The sequence below is a fragment of the Hirundo rustica genome, chromosome 4 (genome assembly GCF_015227805.2).
Source record: "Hirundo rustica isolate bHirRus1 chromosome 4, bHirRus1.pri.v3, whole genome shotgun sequence".
NCBI classification, from domain to species: domain Eukaryota; kingdom Metazoa; phylum Chordata; class Aves; order Passeriformes; family Hirundinidae; genus Hirundo; species Hirundo rustica.
This window is the reverse complement of record NC_053453.1, coordinates 41,379,959-41,396,940: the sequence shown is the minus strand read 5'-3', so window position 1 is coordinate 41,396,940 and position 16,982 is coordinate 41,379,959. Positions and strand designations below refer to the sequence as shown.

At 36.8% G+C, this 16,982-nt stretch overlaps 1 protein-coding gene across 3 annotated transcripts in view; it reads right to left on the bottom strand.

Annotated features, from left to right (window-relative positions):
• METTL25 (methyltransferase like 25) overlaps positions 1 to 16,982 on the bottom strand; it is a 56,879-nt gene that overhangs the window by 25,306 nt on the left and 14,591 nt on the right. For all 3 annotated transcript variants that reach the window (XR_005700690.2, XM_040063330.2, XM_040063331.2), the window contains exons 4-8: positions 15,897 to 16,529; positions 15,540 to 15,684; positions 5,155 to 5,249; positions 2,860 to 2,889; positions 1,693 to 1,766 (exon numbers count right to left, since the gene is read on the bottom strand). Coding sequence is in view for 2 of the 3 variants with exons in the window: in XM_040063330.2 (XP_039919264.1) it covers positions 1,693 to 1,766; positions 2,860 to 2,889; positions 5,155 to 5,249; positions 15,540 to 15,684; positions 15,897 to 16,529 (977 nt within the window). In the remaining variant the exon portion in view is untranslated. The remainder of the gene's footprint in view (positions 1 to 1,692; positions 1,767 to 2,859; positions 2,890 to 5,154; positions 5,250 to 15,539; positions 15,685 to 15,896; positions 16,530 to 16,982) is intronic.

The window sequence follows — 16,982 nt, the reverse complement described above, 5'->3', positions numbered from 1 at the left end:
CTTGTCATCTGGTGTTCTTACCCTTTCAATTTTTATTTCACTAAATGATGCCAGAATTCTGTCTTGTACAACTCAAAACGCTTGCATTTCAAGCCAGATGAAAATGTGTGTTTCAAAAAATATGTTAAAATAATGCATAAAAACTAAAATAAATATAGGAAGAATGAATCCTAGTAGACAGCTCATATTTGTTCTCTTCTCTGTGCTTAAAATATCTTGGAGAAACAACACACAAAGTTTTTTTATAGTCTGAATTTACTTGACTGAATCTAACATTATTTCTCTTCTAGATGTGCAGTGTAGGAGTTAAATACTCAGGTACAGAATTTTCAGCTACTGAATTACTTAATAAGAAATACACTCTCCCTGCATCCTCCCAGTGAAAAACTGAATAGAAGTATCTTAGTTTAAAACTTTTCTCCCTCTTTATTCTTAGTAAAACTATCTCCGTATCTAAAACTCAGAACTAACATCTGAGGTCAACAGAAAGATTTTGAAAGCTTTCACTCAGTGGCAGTTCTAATGCTGTTTAGTTGTCAAGGACCCTCACTCACTGAGAATCATTTCTGTTGCCATATTTATTATTCAGATGCACCTAAACATATAGGCTGATGCAGTCTGAAAATCAGTTAATGATTACGTTGTTATGTCATTCCTAGGAAGACAGGCATTTATCATCATGCTCAGAAAAAAAAAAGGGGGTAAGAGAGGTCTTTCTGAGGTAGCCATTGTGGTCTTTGAGACATACAATCTTAATTATTTCCTCCAAATTATACTTCCTTCAAAAAATGAAAAATCTACCTCACAGTTTTTCTTTTCTTTACAATTTAGCAGCCATGACTTTTTGTGTGATGCTTTATGCAAGTTTAAAATAAAGAAGCATTTCTTCTCTCAGGAATTCGACCTTCTGCAGGGTAAACTGTGTGATTCTATACCTAGCAAAAGTTTTAAGGGTATTTGCATTAGTACTTATTTTAGATCAGGAGTATACTTCTGAAGTGTTTTCTGGTTTTCCTCACCTCTCATGCCTTGGCTCACACCATGAAATAGTATCAGAGCTCAAGAAATGGGTTATTTTCAAACTAAATCAACCTGGAAGGTGTGCTTCTGGATGAGCTCCAAGTGCTAACATTCTACCGCATAAGATAAAATCTAATCCAAATGCAACCACGAAAGAATATAATGTAGATGTCAGGCCCTCAGCAGCAGCTCTCCAAATCCCATTCCCACAAGAAAGCAGCACTTGCCAGTGTAGGCAGAGGCAGTGAGTAGCTCTTTAGAGCCATGATGGCCATCAAGCTGTCAGCAGTTTTTCACAGGACAAACAGAAATGCCTTTTTCCTTCTGCAATATCAAAGCTGCCAGGACCTCTGCATGACAGGGTAGCCCAGGATGGCGTTGACTTTTCAGTGCATTTGCTGAGTATTCTCAGGTGAAGATGTGCTTTACCCATGTACCCAGCACCAAAGAGGGCGTACTTCAGCTACAGGTAGAGGAAGGACAATACATTTGTGATATGGATTTACGATGAGTAAATCTGTCTTGCATCTTAATACCAATGTGTACATACAACCTGACAAGACCAATTCCTACATCCTTCTGCTTTCCAAAACTTACTTTCTCTACAACACAGAAGTGGAAGAGAATCAGATCATTCTTTGGTTGATATTCTGTGAATTCAGAACTTCCTACCTTTTGGTGACACCATAAATTTCTTCTATAATAACTTGAAGAACAGCTCGATAAAACAATGATTCTGTAGGCAGCTGCAAAAAAATTACAACAGCAAGGATTTAAAATTGGTGCCGAAATTAAGATCAGAGTAACAAAACCAGTATTGGCTTCCTTAGCTATTTATTGAGTTGCATACTTTATGATCAGTCATACCAGATTTAAGAGGTCAATTTACTAATGGTCTAGCATCCTGTTAAAATTATGTTTTTAAGTCAGACTCTAACCATAAATGCAAGGGAAAAAAAAAACCCAAGCCCAGACTCTCTTGATGGAAAGACACGAAGGAAAATGCACTGTTTTCCATCTGAATTCCAATATGCAAAATAAATAAGAATTATCTAAGTTGTTCTGAAGACAAAAGGAGTAATTACCTAGCTGAATCATCTGCAGTCAGACTGTAGTCTGAACCATACAGAAAGTACAATGCAAAAAAAAAAAACCCTAAATATTTCTTATATTTGTCTATGGAAAATCTGTTTGCATAAAGCCAGTTGACGATTGCCAATTAAAAATTCACAGAAAAAGACTGCTGGGGTCAGGGGGCTTACTGAATATGGAAAGAAGTCTCTCAGCATGGTCTTTTCAATACTTGCACAGTTGGTGCCCACTATCCCTTAAGGATAACTTGCACAACAATAATTCAAAATAGTCACAGGGAAAAAATATGCAGGGATTAAAAACGAGAATGATGATGTTTCTAGCAGGTTCAAGCTTTTGTCATAACAATGTCTATTTTTACATTAGCTGATAAAACATTGGGATAGAGTGATCCAAACCAGGGATATGAGAAGGACATTTGCACTTGCATTTGCAAGTTATGTATTAGATGAAAGATAGCAAAGTAAGTTATGAAGGGTATTTTAATGCCTTAAATTTTAGGCTCTGCTTTTCTTTTTTTCTCGGACTCTTAACTGTCAAAAGAAAACGGATTCACTAAGTACAGCCACAGCAATAAAAATGTGATTTCATGATGACACATGCTATCTATCAGGATTTGACACAGTGTAAGCCAATCATTCAGGTTCCAGATATGCAGAAGTTCAATAACAGGCCATGGATTAAGAACATTCAAGGGGGAAAAACACATTTTATCTTAGAATAGCTAAAATAAACAATATTACTTACCATTTGGCCAACTGCAACTCGCTCCAAAGCCTGTAAGAGTCAAGGAATTAAATTGCTGATATGTTATTCTTTATCATAACATTTTATAAACACATTGTAAAAAAGTCAGAGGAGATGACATTTTAAAAGATTAATGGTGTGACATAACATGAGCTTACACACTTTAAACTGTTAATACCTTTAGGCACTCATAAGCAGCCACTCCAGTTATTTTGGTTTATTTATAGGAGAAGCAATGATATCCAACTGTGGAAATAGATATATGGAAATTATGCTTGTTTTTCTTTCTATTGTACAAGAATTTCAGAGGATTACTTTCTGTGAATACTGTGCATTATTTATCACTAGAGCTTTCATACTATAAACGCCAATGCAGATGTGAGATTACTTGATTTTTATGATACATAGTGACAAAGAACAAGAAATTATTCGAAGCATGTAATATTCTTTCACAGTTGAAAAAATAGTGTTCCTAAAAAATTTCAACAGAGTTTTAAAGATCATAGTAGAAATGAAGACAAAACCTCAGTATCTGATTATCTGATACTACATCAAATTAGCTAGCAAACTAAAAACACCTTGCTATTTACAGATTAGTATCACCTTTAGTCCCAAACTTCACTACAATAAATAAGACTGTGTGTTACAAAATCACTCACTCCTCCTTCTCCTTGTTATAGAACTAATCTTGTATTTTACACTGTTCTTCAAACATAGTCCACATAGTTGCAGTTCCTCCATTCATGGCTTTGGCCAACTATCAGGTTTGCCTTTTGTTGCATAAGCTCTTATAGCAGCATCTATCTGCTGCTGCTGAGGACATGGATATGGGTTCCAAGACACGTTTTAAGTCTCTGGAACTGGAACTCTTGCCCAACACCTCTGGCCCTTGGCAGTTCAACCAATTTGAACTCTGAGTGTCTGTCATTGCTCAGCAGACTTTCTGCTATCCAACCATTAGCCCAAGAAATATCGGTGCTTAGTGGCTCTGTGCTGGCTCCCTTGTACATCCTACATGGCAAAGAAAATCCTAGTCATGAAAAATGCATATAGACAATTACAAACATAACAGGAGAAGTATCTAGTTACACTGGGGATCTGTCTTTTGTGACTATTCAAACAAAACGTTTTTAATTGCCAAACTTCTGTGATTTATGAGAAATCTGTAATAGATATATAAAGCATGATCAGTACTCTCATGGGGGTCATTTGCCTATAAAATTTATCTTCCTACCACTGCTGAAAAACTGCTCAACTTTTTCTTTCCATCCAAACGAAATGGAATAGGAAACAGCTAATGTGTCAGCTGAGGAAGGACTGGTATTGCATGACACTGCCAAGAAAAAGAGAAAAGGCAAATCCCTTTAGAAAGCATTTTTTTTCTGCTAAGTTTTACAGCTACATCTCTAAAATGAACAATTCTTTTCTTTTACTTTGCCAAGGGTAACACATTTAAGCTTTATGGATCCTAAACAACTGTCCTCCTATATTTTCTCCAGATAGCATTTAATTATCATGGTAGTTCAAGTTTACATAACCTCAATACATTAGTCCACACTGAATCTTTAGTCTATAGTCTCCTCTGTAATGGAGGTACAGAGCTAGCAGCAGAGCCTAGCCAGAACCGGATGTGATTTATCTGGATGCCAGAAATTAAAAATTAACGAGGGAAGGAATAGTGGTCTTCTAACTGACACAGTGGTCAAAATTTTCATTACCTGTTTTTTCAAGCTAGACAACAACTCATCATCCTATCTTGATGAAGCTAAGTCTTTAAAAGTACTTCATCTCTTGGTGCAACGTTAAAAAGACATTTCCAGACTCTTAAGCCACGTGGATTTCAGAGCTCCTCTAGTTTTTGGACTAGGCAGGATTGTTCAGGTTTTAAACAGCTAGAACATTCAATATTATGAATCATAAAGGCATTGGGGGAGTTACTGATTGCAATCCATCTACAATTACCTTGTTTCTCCCTAAGTCCTTGGCCAAGAACTATTATCCTGAGGGGTGATGTTGTTTAGGTTTCAGCAAAGTTTTGGTCTTTTTGTCCACTATTAAAATACATTTCTGTCAATACTAATTTTTTCATGCCTTCAGCAAGTATAAAATATATAAAGCTGGAAGGTCAATACCATTTTTTTTACATATAATTTGTCAAGCTTACAAGATTAATGATGTTATTCTGTAGATTCTTGGATTAAAGTCATGGCTTCAGGATCAGAAGCCTAAAACAATGAATCCTGTAACATTTGGACAAAGCTCTCCGTAGGAAAAAGAAAGAAAAGGGAATCATACCAAGCATGCTGACATCCTAGCACTGCGACCACAGCACCAGCCTTTGTCCTTCAAGTACTGACACATCGGAAATCCCCACACTTTGTCATGGCATTCTGCAATATGGAGGGAAAAAAAAGGCACAGCTTTTCCTCTTACAGAATACACAGTGAATTGAGCAAGATGAACAGTAGGTAATGTAGCAGAAACACTTCATGGTTCTCATCCAGTACCAAAATTTGTGATGGTGCTACAAAAAACATGCTTTCCCTGTAACAGATGTTTTTGGTTTATGCTGAATTTCTGATAATTTCATATTTTCCAAAACAATTTTAAGTGAGCATCCTTTACATAAATCCACTGAAAAAACAGTCAAAGGGACAAGAGAAAAGTTTGCACATATGGCAGCCTACACCATACCACGACTCACATGATGTAGGCCAAGCAGTCATTCCAATACAGCATGGCTTCAGTACTGCTTCTCACTGTCTTCTTATTCTATCCCAAACATCTTTCAAACATCACACAGAACAATGTGGATTTGTTTATTCCCATTCTCAAAGACCATTCTGCTGTGAAGCAGAATGTTTGTTTTCCAGAAAAGAGCAGCTGCAAAGGCTCTTGCTGTTTCTTCAAAACACCATGAATCATTTGCTTCACAATCTGTGCTCAGTTTCAGTATCATTCGTATTTTGAATAACAAGACAATTATTCATGTTTAACACTAATGCAAATGTGGGAGAACTGAAGTACAGAGATTACTTTGTAGACATTCTTAATATTCAGTTCTAAATGTAAACAAACTCTAAATGTTTAGAGTTTTCATTAACACATTATCAGCTGATTTTTTAGAGCAGAGAATAAGAATTACTGCTTTCTTAAAAGCCCCCCACAAATTGGCTGAGATCCTGGCTTTTTAGCACAGGAAGGTGACTGGAGCAAATTTCAGAATCAATCATGTATGTAATGGCGTTAAAAAGAGGGGACAGCAATTCACCAACGATTGGAGATACATACACATAAATAGAATACATTCCATAAAAGTTAAGCAAAGAAAAAGAAAAAAACTATAAAGAACCCTCCCCACAACTCATGACAGCCTTGGGCACTCTGGCAGAAGTGCCTAGTCTCAGCTGATCACTATAGAATAACAGCAAGCAGGCAAGAATCCTCTGCAGGCAACCTCACACTTTGTTCTCCTTTTAGCCCTGAGGAACGCCTGAGGCTCTTAGGGGCTGAATACTGGTCTGAGAACCATGATTTAAGAATCGCATTTTAATTACGGGTTATTTGCAGAAGGAGGAAGAAAATTCTTTAGAAATAAACATGAAATTTGACCAAACAAATTACAATTGGTTTCAGCCCTAGGAATGTACTAAGAATTTTTAAGTGCCTCATGACAAGCTCTAAAATATTAATTAACTTCAAGACTAACTATGGAGTACATGGAAAACATGGATATTTCTATTGCAGGGATGGCAGTAAGAACTTATTAATTATATTTATTTTGCAAAGAAAACAATGACTGACATGGTTCCTCTTGTATGATTCTCACTAATATGTCTTTCTAGTATGTCTTTCTAATATGGATGTTAATATATTTCAAAATAAAAATTTGCAAACTGAGTTAGAAAGATGAAATCCTTAATCTTTTCAAGCAAGTCCTTTCCAATTTATACCCTGTCCTCCAGGCAAATGAATCATTCTTTCAAGTTCAAGTAACTATCCTGTCAGCTACAATCTCAATATCAGCGCACTGTACTCATGAATAATTCTGATAATCTTTGAAAAAGATTATCAGTCAAAGCACCATTGTCATTTAAATTATTGAAACTATAAAGTAGGAGAAAAAGAGAGGGAAACTAATGCTTTAAGTTAGAAAGATTTTTTTTTGCATATATCAAAAGCTGACCACACATCTACAATATTACTTTACATGCTATTCTTTTTTTTGTATCCAGTCTGCTCTCAAGCACACTTTAAAAAATTTTAGGATTAATATACTGCTATAAAGTTCATATATTTACAAGCTACTTTTTAAAAAGCTAGAAATTCTTTGAATGCCTGCAACTATTTCAAGTATACTTAATATTATATAGCTCACTAAATACCTTATTGTGTTTCCATCTAACAACACAACAGCTGTTCTAAACTGTACAAATCTCAAAAAATATTCAAGAAACATCTTAATTACATTTTAAGTACTCCATGGAGCATTTCACAGGAAACAGCTCAAGTGTTCAACAGCGCACAAAGCAATTACGTTATAATTCAGTACAGAGTAGCCAATCAGAAAAAATTCCTTCTATGAACAGTTAACAAAATGGCAAATTTTAGGTAAACATTTGATGAGCTGAACTGAAGCTTTACTGGTGTTTAATATCAGAAGACATTAGTTAAATAGCAAGGACTTTAACTCTAACCTAACTTGTATAAAAGACTGAATCACAAATTTAATAAAATGCTGCAAATATCACAACAAAGCATCAGCGTTTTTTAAATTGATATGGTATTTATTAAAAAAAAAACTCAGTAGAAATAAGATAAGGGTAAAATCCTTTTCACAGTTGCTAAGTCTGTATGCGCACAAATGATGACAAGGAAGTACTAGAGAAAGGGACAAGCTTCTCCAACACCTTTAATTTCAGGCTGTCCACGGATTTTCAATCTCTAAGAATGATAGTACAATTTTTAGTGTGCTAATATTCAAATTTTACTTCACAAAGCTTTACAATAAAATATGGTCTTTATACAGCAACAGGACCAACAAGCTTTAACGTTACTGGGAAAAAAATAAGCCTGACTTAAGTTTCATGGGATGAGCCAGATCACAAGGGTGTGGATGCAACAATGGTGGTGCAGCATCATGTTCCCCTTGGCATGCCTTTTCCAGCCCTGGTGTCCCTGGAGCTGTAGGCTTTGTGGGAATCTCTGAATCCCAGCCCTAAACCTAATGGCTGCTTTTGACCGATTATGTAATTCAATGGATTGAAATGGCATTTTTTCATCAGAGATTTTTCAGTGGAAATTAATCTTTATTACCTTCCTCATTTTTTTTTTCACATACACCTACTTTGTCTCTGTACATATTGTGAACTTCATCAAAGTAATACTAAAACACAAATAACCTTTTCCAGGTCCTCCATAGCCTCTATCTTCCACAACATTGTAGATTTTCAGTCTACTTCTGTTATTCCAAACAAAATATAAAACTATTAAACGGCCTTTTTCCTTCATGAGAAAGACAAAATCTTCCTTGGCCATGTAATTCACTGTTGCTTGAATTTTTTTTTTTCAAAAAAAGTCCCCTGACTAATCAGGATTTTGCTGGGGGAAGCAGGGGGTAGTGGGAAAGAAAAATGTTGCCTAATTCCAGGAAACAGAATCAGCTGCCACCAAAATAATTCCCAAAACCGAAACATAGAGTATGTTTTAATTAAGTTTATTAAAACTTTGTCATTTTTAATTTTAACCTCATACTTTGTACACCCTGAGAAAAATACAAATGTAAGATCATTTCAGGTTTTAATACATTCTTGCTACATTTATTAATTAAAAATACCATTATAACTTCAATTGGTAATACTTTCATTTAACATCTGTAAAGCTTACCTTGTTAGTATTTTTTCAAGTTTCATATTTTCTTCAGAATCAATTTTTATAGAAAACATCTGGGGTTTAGTGACTAGCTAGCTGTCTCCCAAACACATGGAAAGGTTCCCTATACAGCAATTTCTAAAGATGCCTTGGGAAGGAAATTAAGCTTTTTGATCTGTTGCTTAGAAGTGTTTTCCTGTGTTGCCATAGTATCAGTAGTAGCTGATCATCAGTAAGACATTGGCTGTGGAATATCTTTGCAAATATACCTAGGCTACACATAAATCATCTGTACTCTAATACACTGAAAGAGTAATCTTTCATATTTGAGTGGAACGGAGTGATACAAAGCCATTATGTTTGTGTAAGCAATCCATTAGAGAATTCAGTTTCAGAGTATTTGTCCTCTGAATCCACGTTACTCAAGGCTTTTGCAGGTTTCACAAGTCTGATTTCTGTATGTGAATTCTGACAATCCTTTGCAACGCTTTTGGTTCCCTCAATTATGTTCAGTAGCTTTTAAGAGTCAAAGTTATTCTGCAGAAGTTTTGCTGACTTCTTCCAGAGTGCCTTATTAAGAAGCTACTACCCTCAGCTTCCTGGAGGGTTTTAGAATTTCTCTACCCAGCAGTGACCTGACTTTGGAAATCCTTACACAATTTGGAGTTTATGTTTTGTAGTACTTAAGCCAACCTCAAAAAGAGCTTCTATCAAATAGCTATTGTTGCACTGCGTTATTAGTTTTCATGCTGTATTTTATGTTATTCATTTTTGTTGTAATAGTTTGTTCTGTACTCCCCTGTTCCCCTGGAAAGTGTTTTATTCCAAGGTTTGTCCCTACCCCTCTTCCCTGTCACTCCTCCCTGTCCCCTCCTACGGGCCTTGTCTGTCATTTGGCTGTTCCTTCCAGCTTCTGGAGAGTTTGGGTTAGGACATCAAATGATAGAGCCAAGAGCCGAGGAGGTTCCTCCCTTTATGTTCCCACTGGTTTCTTTAAATGTCCCTCCAACGCTGTTCTACTCCCACCTTATCCCTCACTGGGTGTTGGTTTGTCCCCTCCTTTAGCCCCTGCCCTGTAAGTAAGCCTGGAACATGAGGCCCGGGCAAGGACTTGGCTAGAGCAGCACAACTGAGGCAGGTGTCCAACCAGGATGGAATAAAGACCTTGGACTTTGCCCTCTGACCAAGTCTGACTCTTATCCTCCGTCATCAATGCAGTCCCTCCTGTGTTAAGAGGAGTTCACCACTCCCAGGGTTTTTAGGACCCAGGGGAGTTTTCCTGTCTGGCTGCAGTCTTGAGCTAGGCTAGGCAAAACGGAGCCAGCGGCTGCGACAGAGACAAGCGACAAGCTATCACTGAAAGTATTTATACAACTACACCTATCTCTTATTTCAAAGTACAGAATCAAAGAATATGCTGAGTTGGAAGGGATCCAATGGATCAACAAGATCACCTCTTAGCCCTGCACAGCACCACCCCCAAGGATCACACCATGTGCTTGAGAGCATTGCTCGAACACTTCTTCAACTCTATCAGGCTTAGCGCTTGTGACCACATGTGCTGAGGACTGCACATGATCTGAAGTGTTAAAATTTTCCCTCACAGTGGAGATACCTGGGCATTCCCACCAGAACGTGAGTATATATTAACCCTTGAAATGTTTGTTTCATGGCTGTCCCCACCCCTGACAGATCAAAACTGTGACCATCACTTAAACCAACAGACATCTGAAGTGCAAAGTGCTCCCAAAGTGCTAAAATAATGGGTAGTGATATCTTTCCTGCTGCTAGTTACTCTTTTGACTTCTTTGTCTTCCTTATATATTTTCTTCAGTATATTTTAATGCTTTTATAATGTTATATTACTATAGATAATAATCAAAATGGCTATATTTCCATTGCAAACAAGTTATTCTAAAATATATATACCTACACACACACACACGTGTGTATATATATATATATACACACACGTACACAGACCTGTCATTCATTTCACTCTAATCCACCCCAAGGGATACATTAAAAAGAGCCTTGGTTAACCCATCTCCTCTGTGGTGAGTCTTAACAGTAGCTCCAGAGCAAGAGCAAAATTCATGTGTTTTTTCCTCAAAACAGAGGATATAATAATGAAGAATTTGACTGGTTTCTAGATTGCTACTGATGTATTTGGTGGTATGGAGGATAGAAAGAAGAGAAGCAGAACACAGAAACCCGAATCCCTTTTCAAGGGAAGTAAAATCTTTTTAAAAATGCGTTAAATTTTTAGTTCTTCTCCGTTCATCATAGATTAGCTGATACATTACCCCAAAAATGTGTTAGCTGAATACAAGAGAAAAGAGGTCTCAAAAATCCTAAGAATATCTCCTGAACAGAGGAACAGAGTTTGTTTTAACCTAAAAATCATTAGCAAACTGATTTTTTTCCCAGAAAAACTGACATAATGGCTATGTAAATAGGTTTATGTAAAATGCCTCTAATAAATAGTAAAATCTTTTCTACTCTGATGTAATTTACTACCCAATGCAGTAACAGAGAGGAAAACCCCCAAAGGAATCAATTATACTAATGGCTATGTATATTTTATCTCTACATAAACAGACAAGAATCTCTATATAAACAGACAATTCTCCTTAGAGAGAGCCAAAGTACAACTACTTAGAATTTTCCAAGAGCTGTCATATTATTCCTTATTAACTGAAACACAGAATTTCATACTGCTTATAAGAGAAGTGAAATTTAAAAACAGGTGTTAAAAGACATTGGCTTCAACTTTTTAAAACTGAGTTGAAATCTGGTATTACACAGCACCTCTTAGTTGTTCTAGCAACTAATAAATCAAAGCAAAGGCTTTCATCATCTTAACAGTTCAAAATTATTCCCAGCATAATTGGAAATGTGGTCCCATTACAAAAATTTCCAGATGAATTCAGCTTCTTTATAGACACATAGAAGGACACTGTATACTGATGGCATTATTATTCAAGATTGTGACTGCTGGCATCTACTTTCATCAGAAATGTCCCCAAAGCATTCACAGCAGGTCCAACAGCAAACTGAATCAGCCAGTCTTGCAATATCTGCACTAATTTTAGAGTATGTGAGAAATGCAATGTGTTATTCCCTGAAGTCACGTCAGAAACAAAACACCCAAACCCAAACTCATGATAACTAAGGTAATTCAGCAGCCCAACAAAAACACCATAGTGACATTTTGTTGATATTTTGCCAACTCAGCACCTCAGACTTATAAACACTACATTAGGCATCATAACAGGTAAACTTAATTCTTACAAATATCAGTTAATTACAGTTAATATGAAGTGAAAAAGTAATTTTTCACTGGCCTCAAATAAGATTGATCTTGGAATTAAATCTTAAATGCCTAAGAATATATTGTCCAGCCATACCAAGTTATGGCAACCAGAAGTCCATTGCATCTTCTTTGTGAGCTGGCTCCCCTGCTTCAACTGTGCTTATGAGAGTAACCCTCTGAGTTTACATTAAAGAAACAGCAAGGATGGAAAATGTGCTGCTTTGGGGGCAACAGCTTTGAGGTGGACTTGCAACAACTTTGACTTTAAAGGGCGCACACCTCAAGAAAATAAAAAAGCTTTTAAAGAGGACAAATGACATTTTTAAAACTGATTTTGAAAATCTTTGAGGCTACTCAGTCAAGATAAAATAATTGTAGAATGCTTTATAACAGAACTTCCCACTGTGTCATCACAGGCAAGCCCTTGCTTACTGGACTGATTTCAAATGAGAAAGTAATTTCCTGTGTTGCAGCAAATTCTGCCCAATTCTCTTTGCTTCTTGGGAAGATCTATCCATCACTGAAGAGATGTAGCTTTAAACCTGCTTCCTAAGATTACAACTAGTCTCTCCACATAAAGCATCTACGTGTCTCTGCAATCTCTGATTACTGCCTAGAGTAGCTTTCATGAGTTCAGCGTCAGAGCCTGGACAAGCAAAGGACTATCTACAGTAGAAATTACATTGGCTGAAGTGCCACACGAGCCAACCAGAACATACACAGTTGCATGTGGCCCAATGGGATGCATTTCAGGATCACATAACTCACTGGCGCTCCATGAAGACCACACTCTATCATCTTTGACAGGTCATGTCCATCCTGATTACAGGCAAAAAACACACTCATCTTCACCTGAATAAGCTTAGCTAGTCTCAACAAGTTTATGGAGCACATTTTCCTGGGAACGATGCCCAGGCCCATGAAGAACAATAAGAAGGTTGACACTAGCTGGCAGGAATTCATCAGGCACTGACAAACTACTGCCTCCTGTGATACAGTGACTGGCTCCACGAACTAGGGGACATCAGAGTTATAGTTTATCTTGATTTTTTGAAGTCTTTCAGCGAGGTTTCCTTAGTATCTTTACAGACAAAATGGAAAGATATGAGTCAGATGGGTGGACTCTAAAACAGGTAGAAAATTGATAGTAATCTGAAGCTTGACAGTGAAGCCTGCAGATTAAGGGATGTGATTATTCTCCCTTTTTAGCACTTGTGAGAGTATCTGGAGTGCTTCCTTGGGCTCTTCAGCATACCATAATGACTGAAATGAATTTATTGGTGGCAAGAGCACTAAAGGGCTGCAGAAAAGGTCAAGAAGGGATCTAACTGCTGTTTTCAACTACCTAAAGGAAAGACAACAAAAAAGATTAAGCTGGACTGTTTTTGGCAGTGCAAAATGAAAAAGACAATAGATAATGCACAATAGCTGCAAACTCTGAATAGATATGAGGGAAAGAACTTCACGGTGAGGGCAAACATTGAAATGGGCTACTGAATCACTGCCCTTGCAGACAGTCAAAACATCAAGGGACAAGGCCCTGAATGAAATTATCTAAATTGGCCTTGCCTTGGTGCCATGATCTGGTCCAGATGACCTCCAGAAGTTACTTGCTACTTAAATGCTATGATTTGGTCCATCCTGGAAGTAGTATTAAAATCCACCTGCTTCTGACAGCTGCAAGAGGAGTTTGTTTACAGCTTGTACAACACCAGCTTGTACAGCTTGGATCAACACCAACTGATTAGATACAGAATCCCCTAGCATCCTCTAGAATGCTTTGACAGCTTGAAGTTCATGCATAAGAAATGCAGGAACAAGATAGTCTGAATTCTTCCCTATTTTCCCTCTGAAGGAATCTTAACTCCTAGATACTCTCAGCCCTTGTTCTCTTAGCTCTCTGCTGCACATTTAAGAACAAGCCATATGGTAAATGACTTAGTAAGGGAATACAACAGCATTATACATTTTAGAATATGCATTCTAATAGTAATAGTAATATATATATTTTTTTTTTGAGCAATACTAGGACAATATATGTATTCTTTCCCAAAAAAAGAATAGTAATTTCCTTTTGCTCTGTCCAAATGTTCTCCTTTGAGAACAATTTTGTCCTTCATGCAGAGTAAAATCAAACAGCTAGAAATTCCAACATGCAATTTGACTTCATTTCCATACCACTATGAAACTGCAGTATCTCTTCTAACTATGCACATATATCTGTTTGTTTGAACTTTGAAAAGGTTATCATGCCTGATCCTTTGGTGGTGTCTGAGTTTATGCACTGGTCTGCAAAAAGTAATCCTATACAGCTAGCAGAAGAAATGTGCCCTCTTTGCAATAATAAGAAACAACCAAATGTTTCAGACACTCAGACTTAATGACAAGTACCTGAAAAGTTTTTAATTTCTTAAAAATCTGATGTAAAAGTAATTGTATGGTTTTTTTCTCTAAGTGCATTTCTGTAGCACAGAAATTTCAATTGCATTTTCTTTTCCTTTGCTTTTGGAGTGAGTTGAAGTATTTTGAAATTACTAATTCACAGAAAAAAAACTCTTAAAATAGTTGCAGAGCAAATTAAAAACAACATGAAAAATTATTAAAACAAGCAAGAGCTAGCATGTCATGGTCAGTGTGGAGCTGTGCCATAACTGCCTAAGCAGCTAACTTCTAAACAGCAATACCTGGGTCCCACGTGCCTTTGTGTCTGTCAAATTCCCCGAAAGAGCTAAACTAAACCTTCCCAAGCCACTCCTTTCTCAGATTTGATTGATATGATAAGCAGGTCCTAGGATTTTGGCAGCTGATCATTTAGACAGCTCAGCTCTGTACCACTTGTCTCAGGAAAACCCGCTCCTTAAATGTTTTTCATTATACAGAATTTCAAGTAAAAATACCTACTTTCTCTCAAAAATTAATCCCACCCCCATCTGTAGGAAATATTGCCTATATTCTGAATCCACAAATACTCTTCTGGTTCCCTCCCGAAGAAAAACTCTTATATACGTACTGTTTAATGATGGGCTAAACAGGCAAAGACAAGCACAGAACCCAGATGAGTGGGTTTTTTGAGTATTACCTTACATTACAAAAACTTAATTCTGCTCTTTGTTTTATATGTACAACTTAACATAACAGGACGTTGCACACAGACAGCTGAGAAGGAAATCTGGTATAAAATATTTCAAAAGGATGGAAACATACTGGACTAAAAGAGCCTATACATTTATAAGTGATTTAATGGAATGAAACCAGCAGTAGTCATAATCGCATAAAACATTATGCACTAATGTCCCTAATCTCAGTAAAAATATTAGGATTATTGGCATAACAGAAAAGCAACAATGCATGTGGGAGTTTACTCATAAAGTAATTAAAACCAATATTAAGTAAGCCACTGAAAAGGAGCAAACACGAGGATGTTATTAAATAAAAGGTATTAATACTCTCAACATACAAACTGGCAGCCACAAGCTAAGCTCAGAAGAATTACCTTCTTGGTTTTCAAACTGTTCTGACAACAGGTGGTAGCAGCAGCCCACACTGCAAACAGCTTTGACTTCAGGCTTGGCGGTAAAAATTCGTAGTGTATTCGCAGCAAGATCTCCACATGTATGTAGACCCACTATCATACAGTCCTAAGAAGGAAAAACAACAACAACAACAATAAATCATCTTCTTTAACTGAAACAGCATACTTCTGCTACCTGGTTAAAAACCATTATCGGGCCAGAATATTCATTTACACGGGAGATAGCACTCTGTGTATACTCAGCAAATGTACACGTGAAAATGGCAATATAAAGACAACAGACAATCTAAACCCAGGAAATATTTAGAGTAAAATAACCTCCAGATCTGTTATGATGTCACTGAGTTCTGTTTCTGCAGTGATGCAAGAGGTCAATGGAAAATACAGGTTCGATTCACTTGACTTTCTTGCTTTAGTTTTGATAAATGTCATTTTTCTTTGTACTTTTTCCTCTTCACAAAGCTCCCAAGAGTTATAATGAAATGAAGAAAAATCTTCTACAGCATCAGCAGGAAGAACATTTAGAACAGCAAGAACCTCTTCAGAAAGATTGGTCTCCTGAGATTGTGTCCCAGTCACTAAATCAGCTTCAACTTCTGTGTTGGTTCCAGGTGTAGCCATTCCTGTGGAACCACAAGAAGGAACTAAATCCTGGATAATCACTTGGTCCTGATTTTGAAGACTGCTGTCATTATTTAAGAGCTCTTCACTGATTGTTTTACAATTAATTTCACTTTCCACTGGACTGTCATTTGCCTTTTCCAAACTCTGGCTTTTGAGGTTTTCTCTTCCTCGACTCTGATATGCTCTCCAGTGTTTCTTCAATTTTTTATTTCTTTCATGAGCACCATTCGTGTTGGAGCTGGAGGAGTCAATTCCATATACTTTTAAGTTATACTGCATGGACAAAAACGAACTCAGGTAGCCTTTTCCAGAACCTATATCAATCACCTAGACAGTGGAGAAAAAATAAAAGGAAAACAAAACTTGCTATATTAATGAGCAACAAGGCAAACTTCAAATGAAAAATTATTCACTAAAAATTTAAGCATGGATTGAACAGCTACCTTATCAGTATCATACTTCTCAATGCACTTAATTCTTTTGCTTTGTTGGTCCACCTTCTGACTTTAAAACACAGAATTAAGTCTTAACTGATTTACTCCAGAAAACAGAGACTGCAATGTTTATGCAATGCACACGTCCTGCTTCTTGTAAAGACTTACAGTGTATTTTTTTGACATAGACCTTTCTTCTGCTAAAAAAAATAACCATCAACACCCAGCAATTCCACCTGCCCTTGCTAAACTAGGTCAGAATTAGCAAAGAAACCACTCACAGTGTTCAGCTTTAGGCACGTAATTCCCACACTGAGGAGCCTACTACCAATGGGTATAGAGCAAA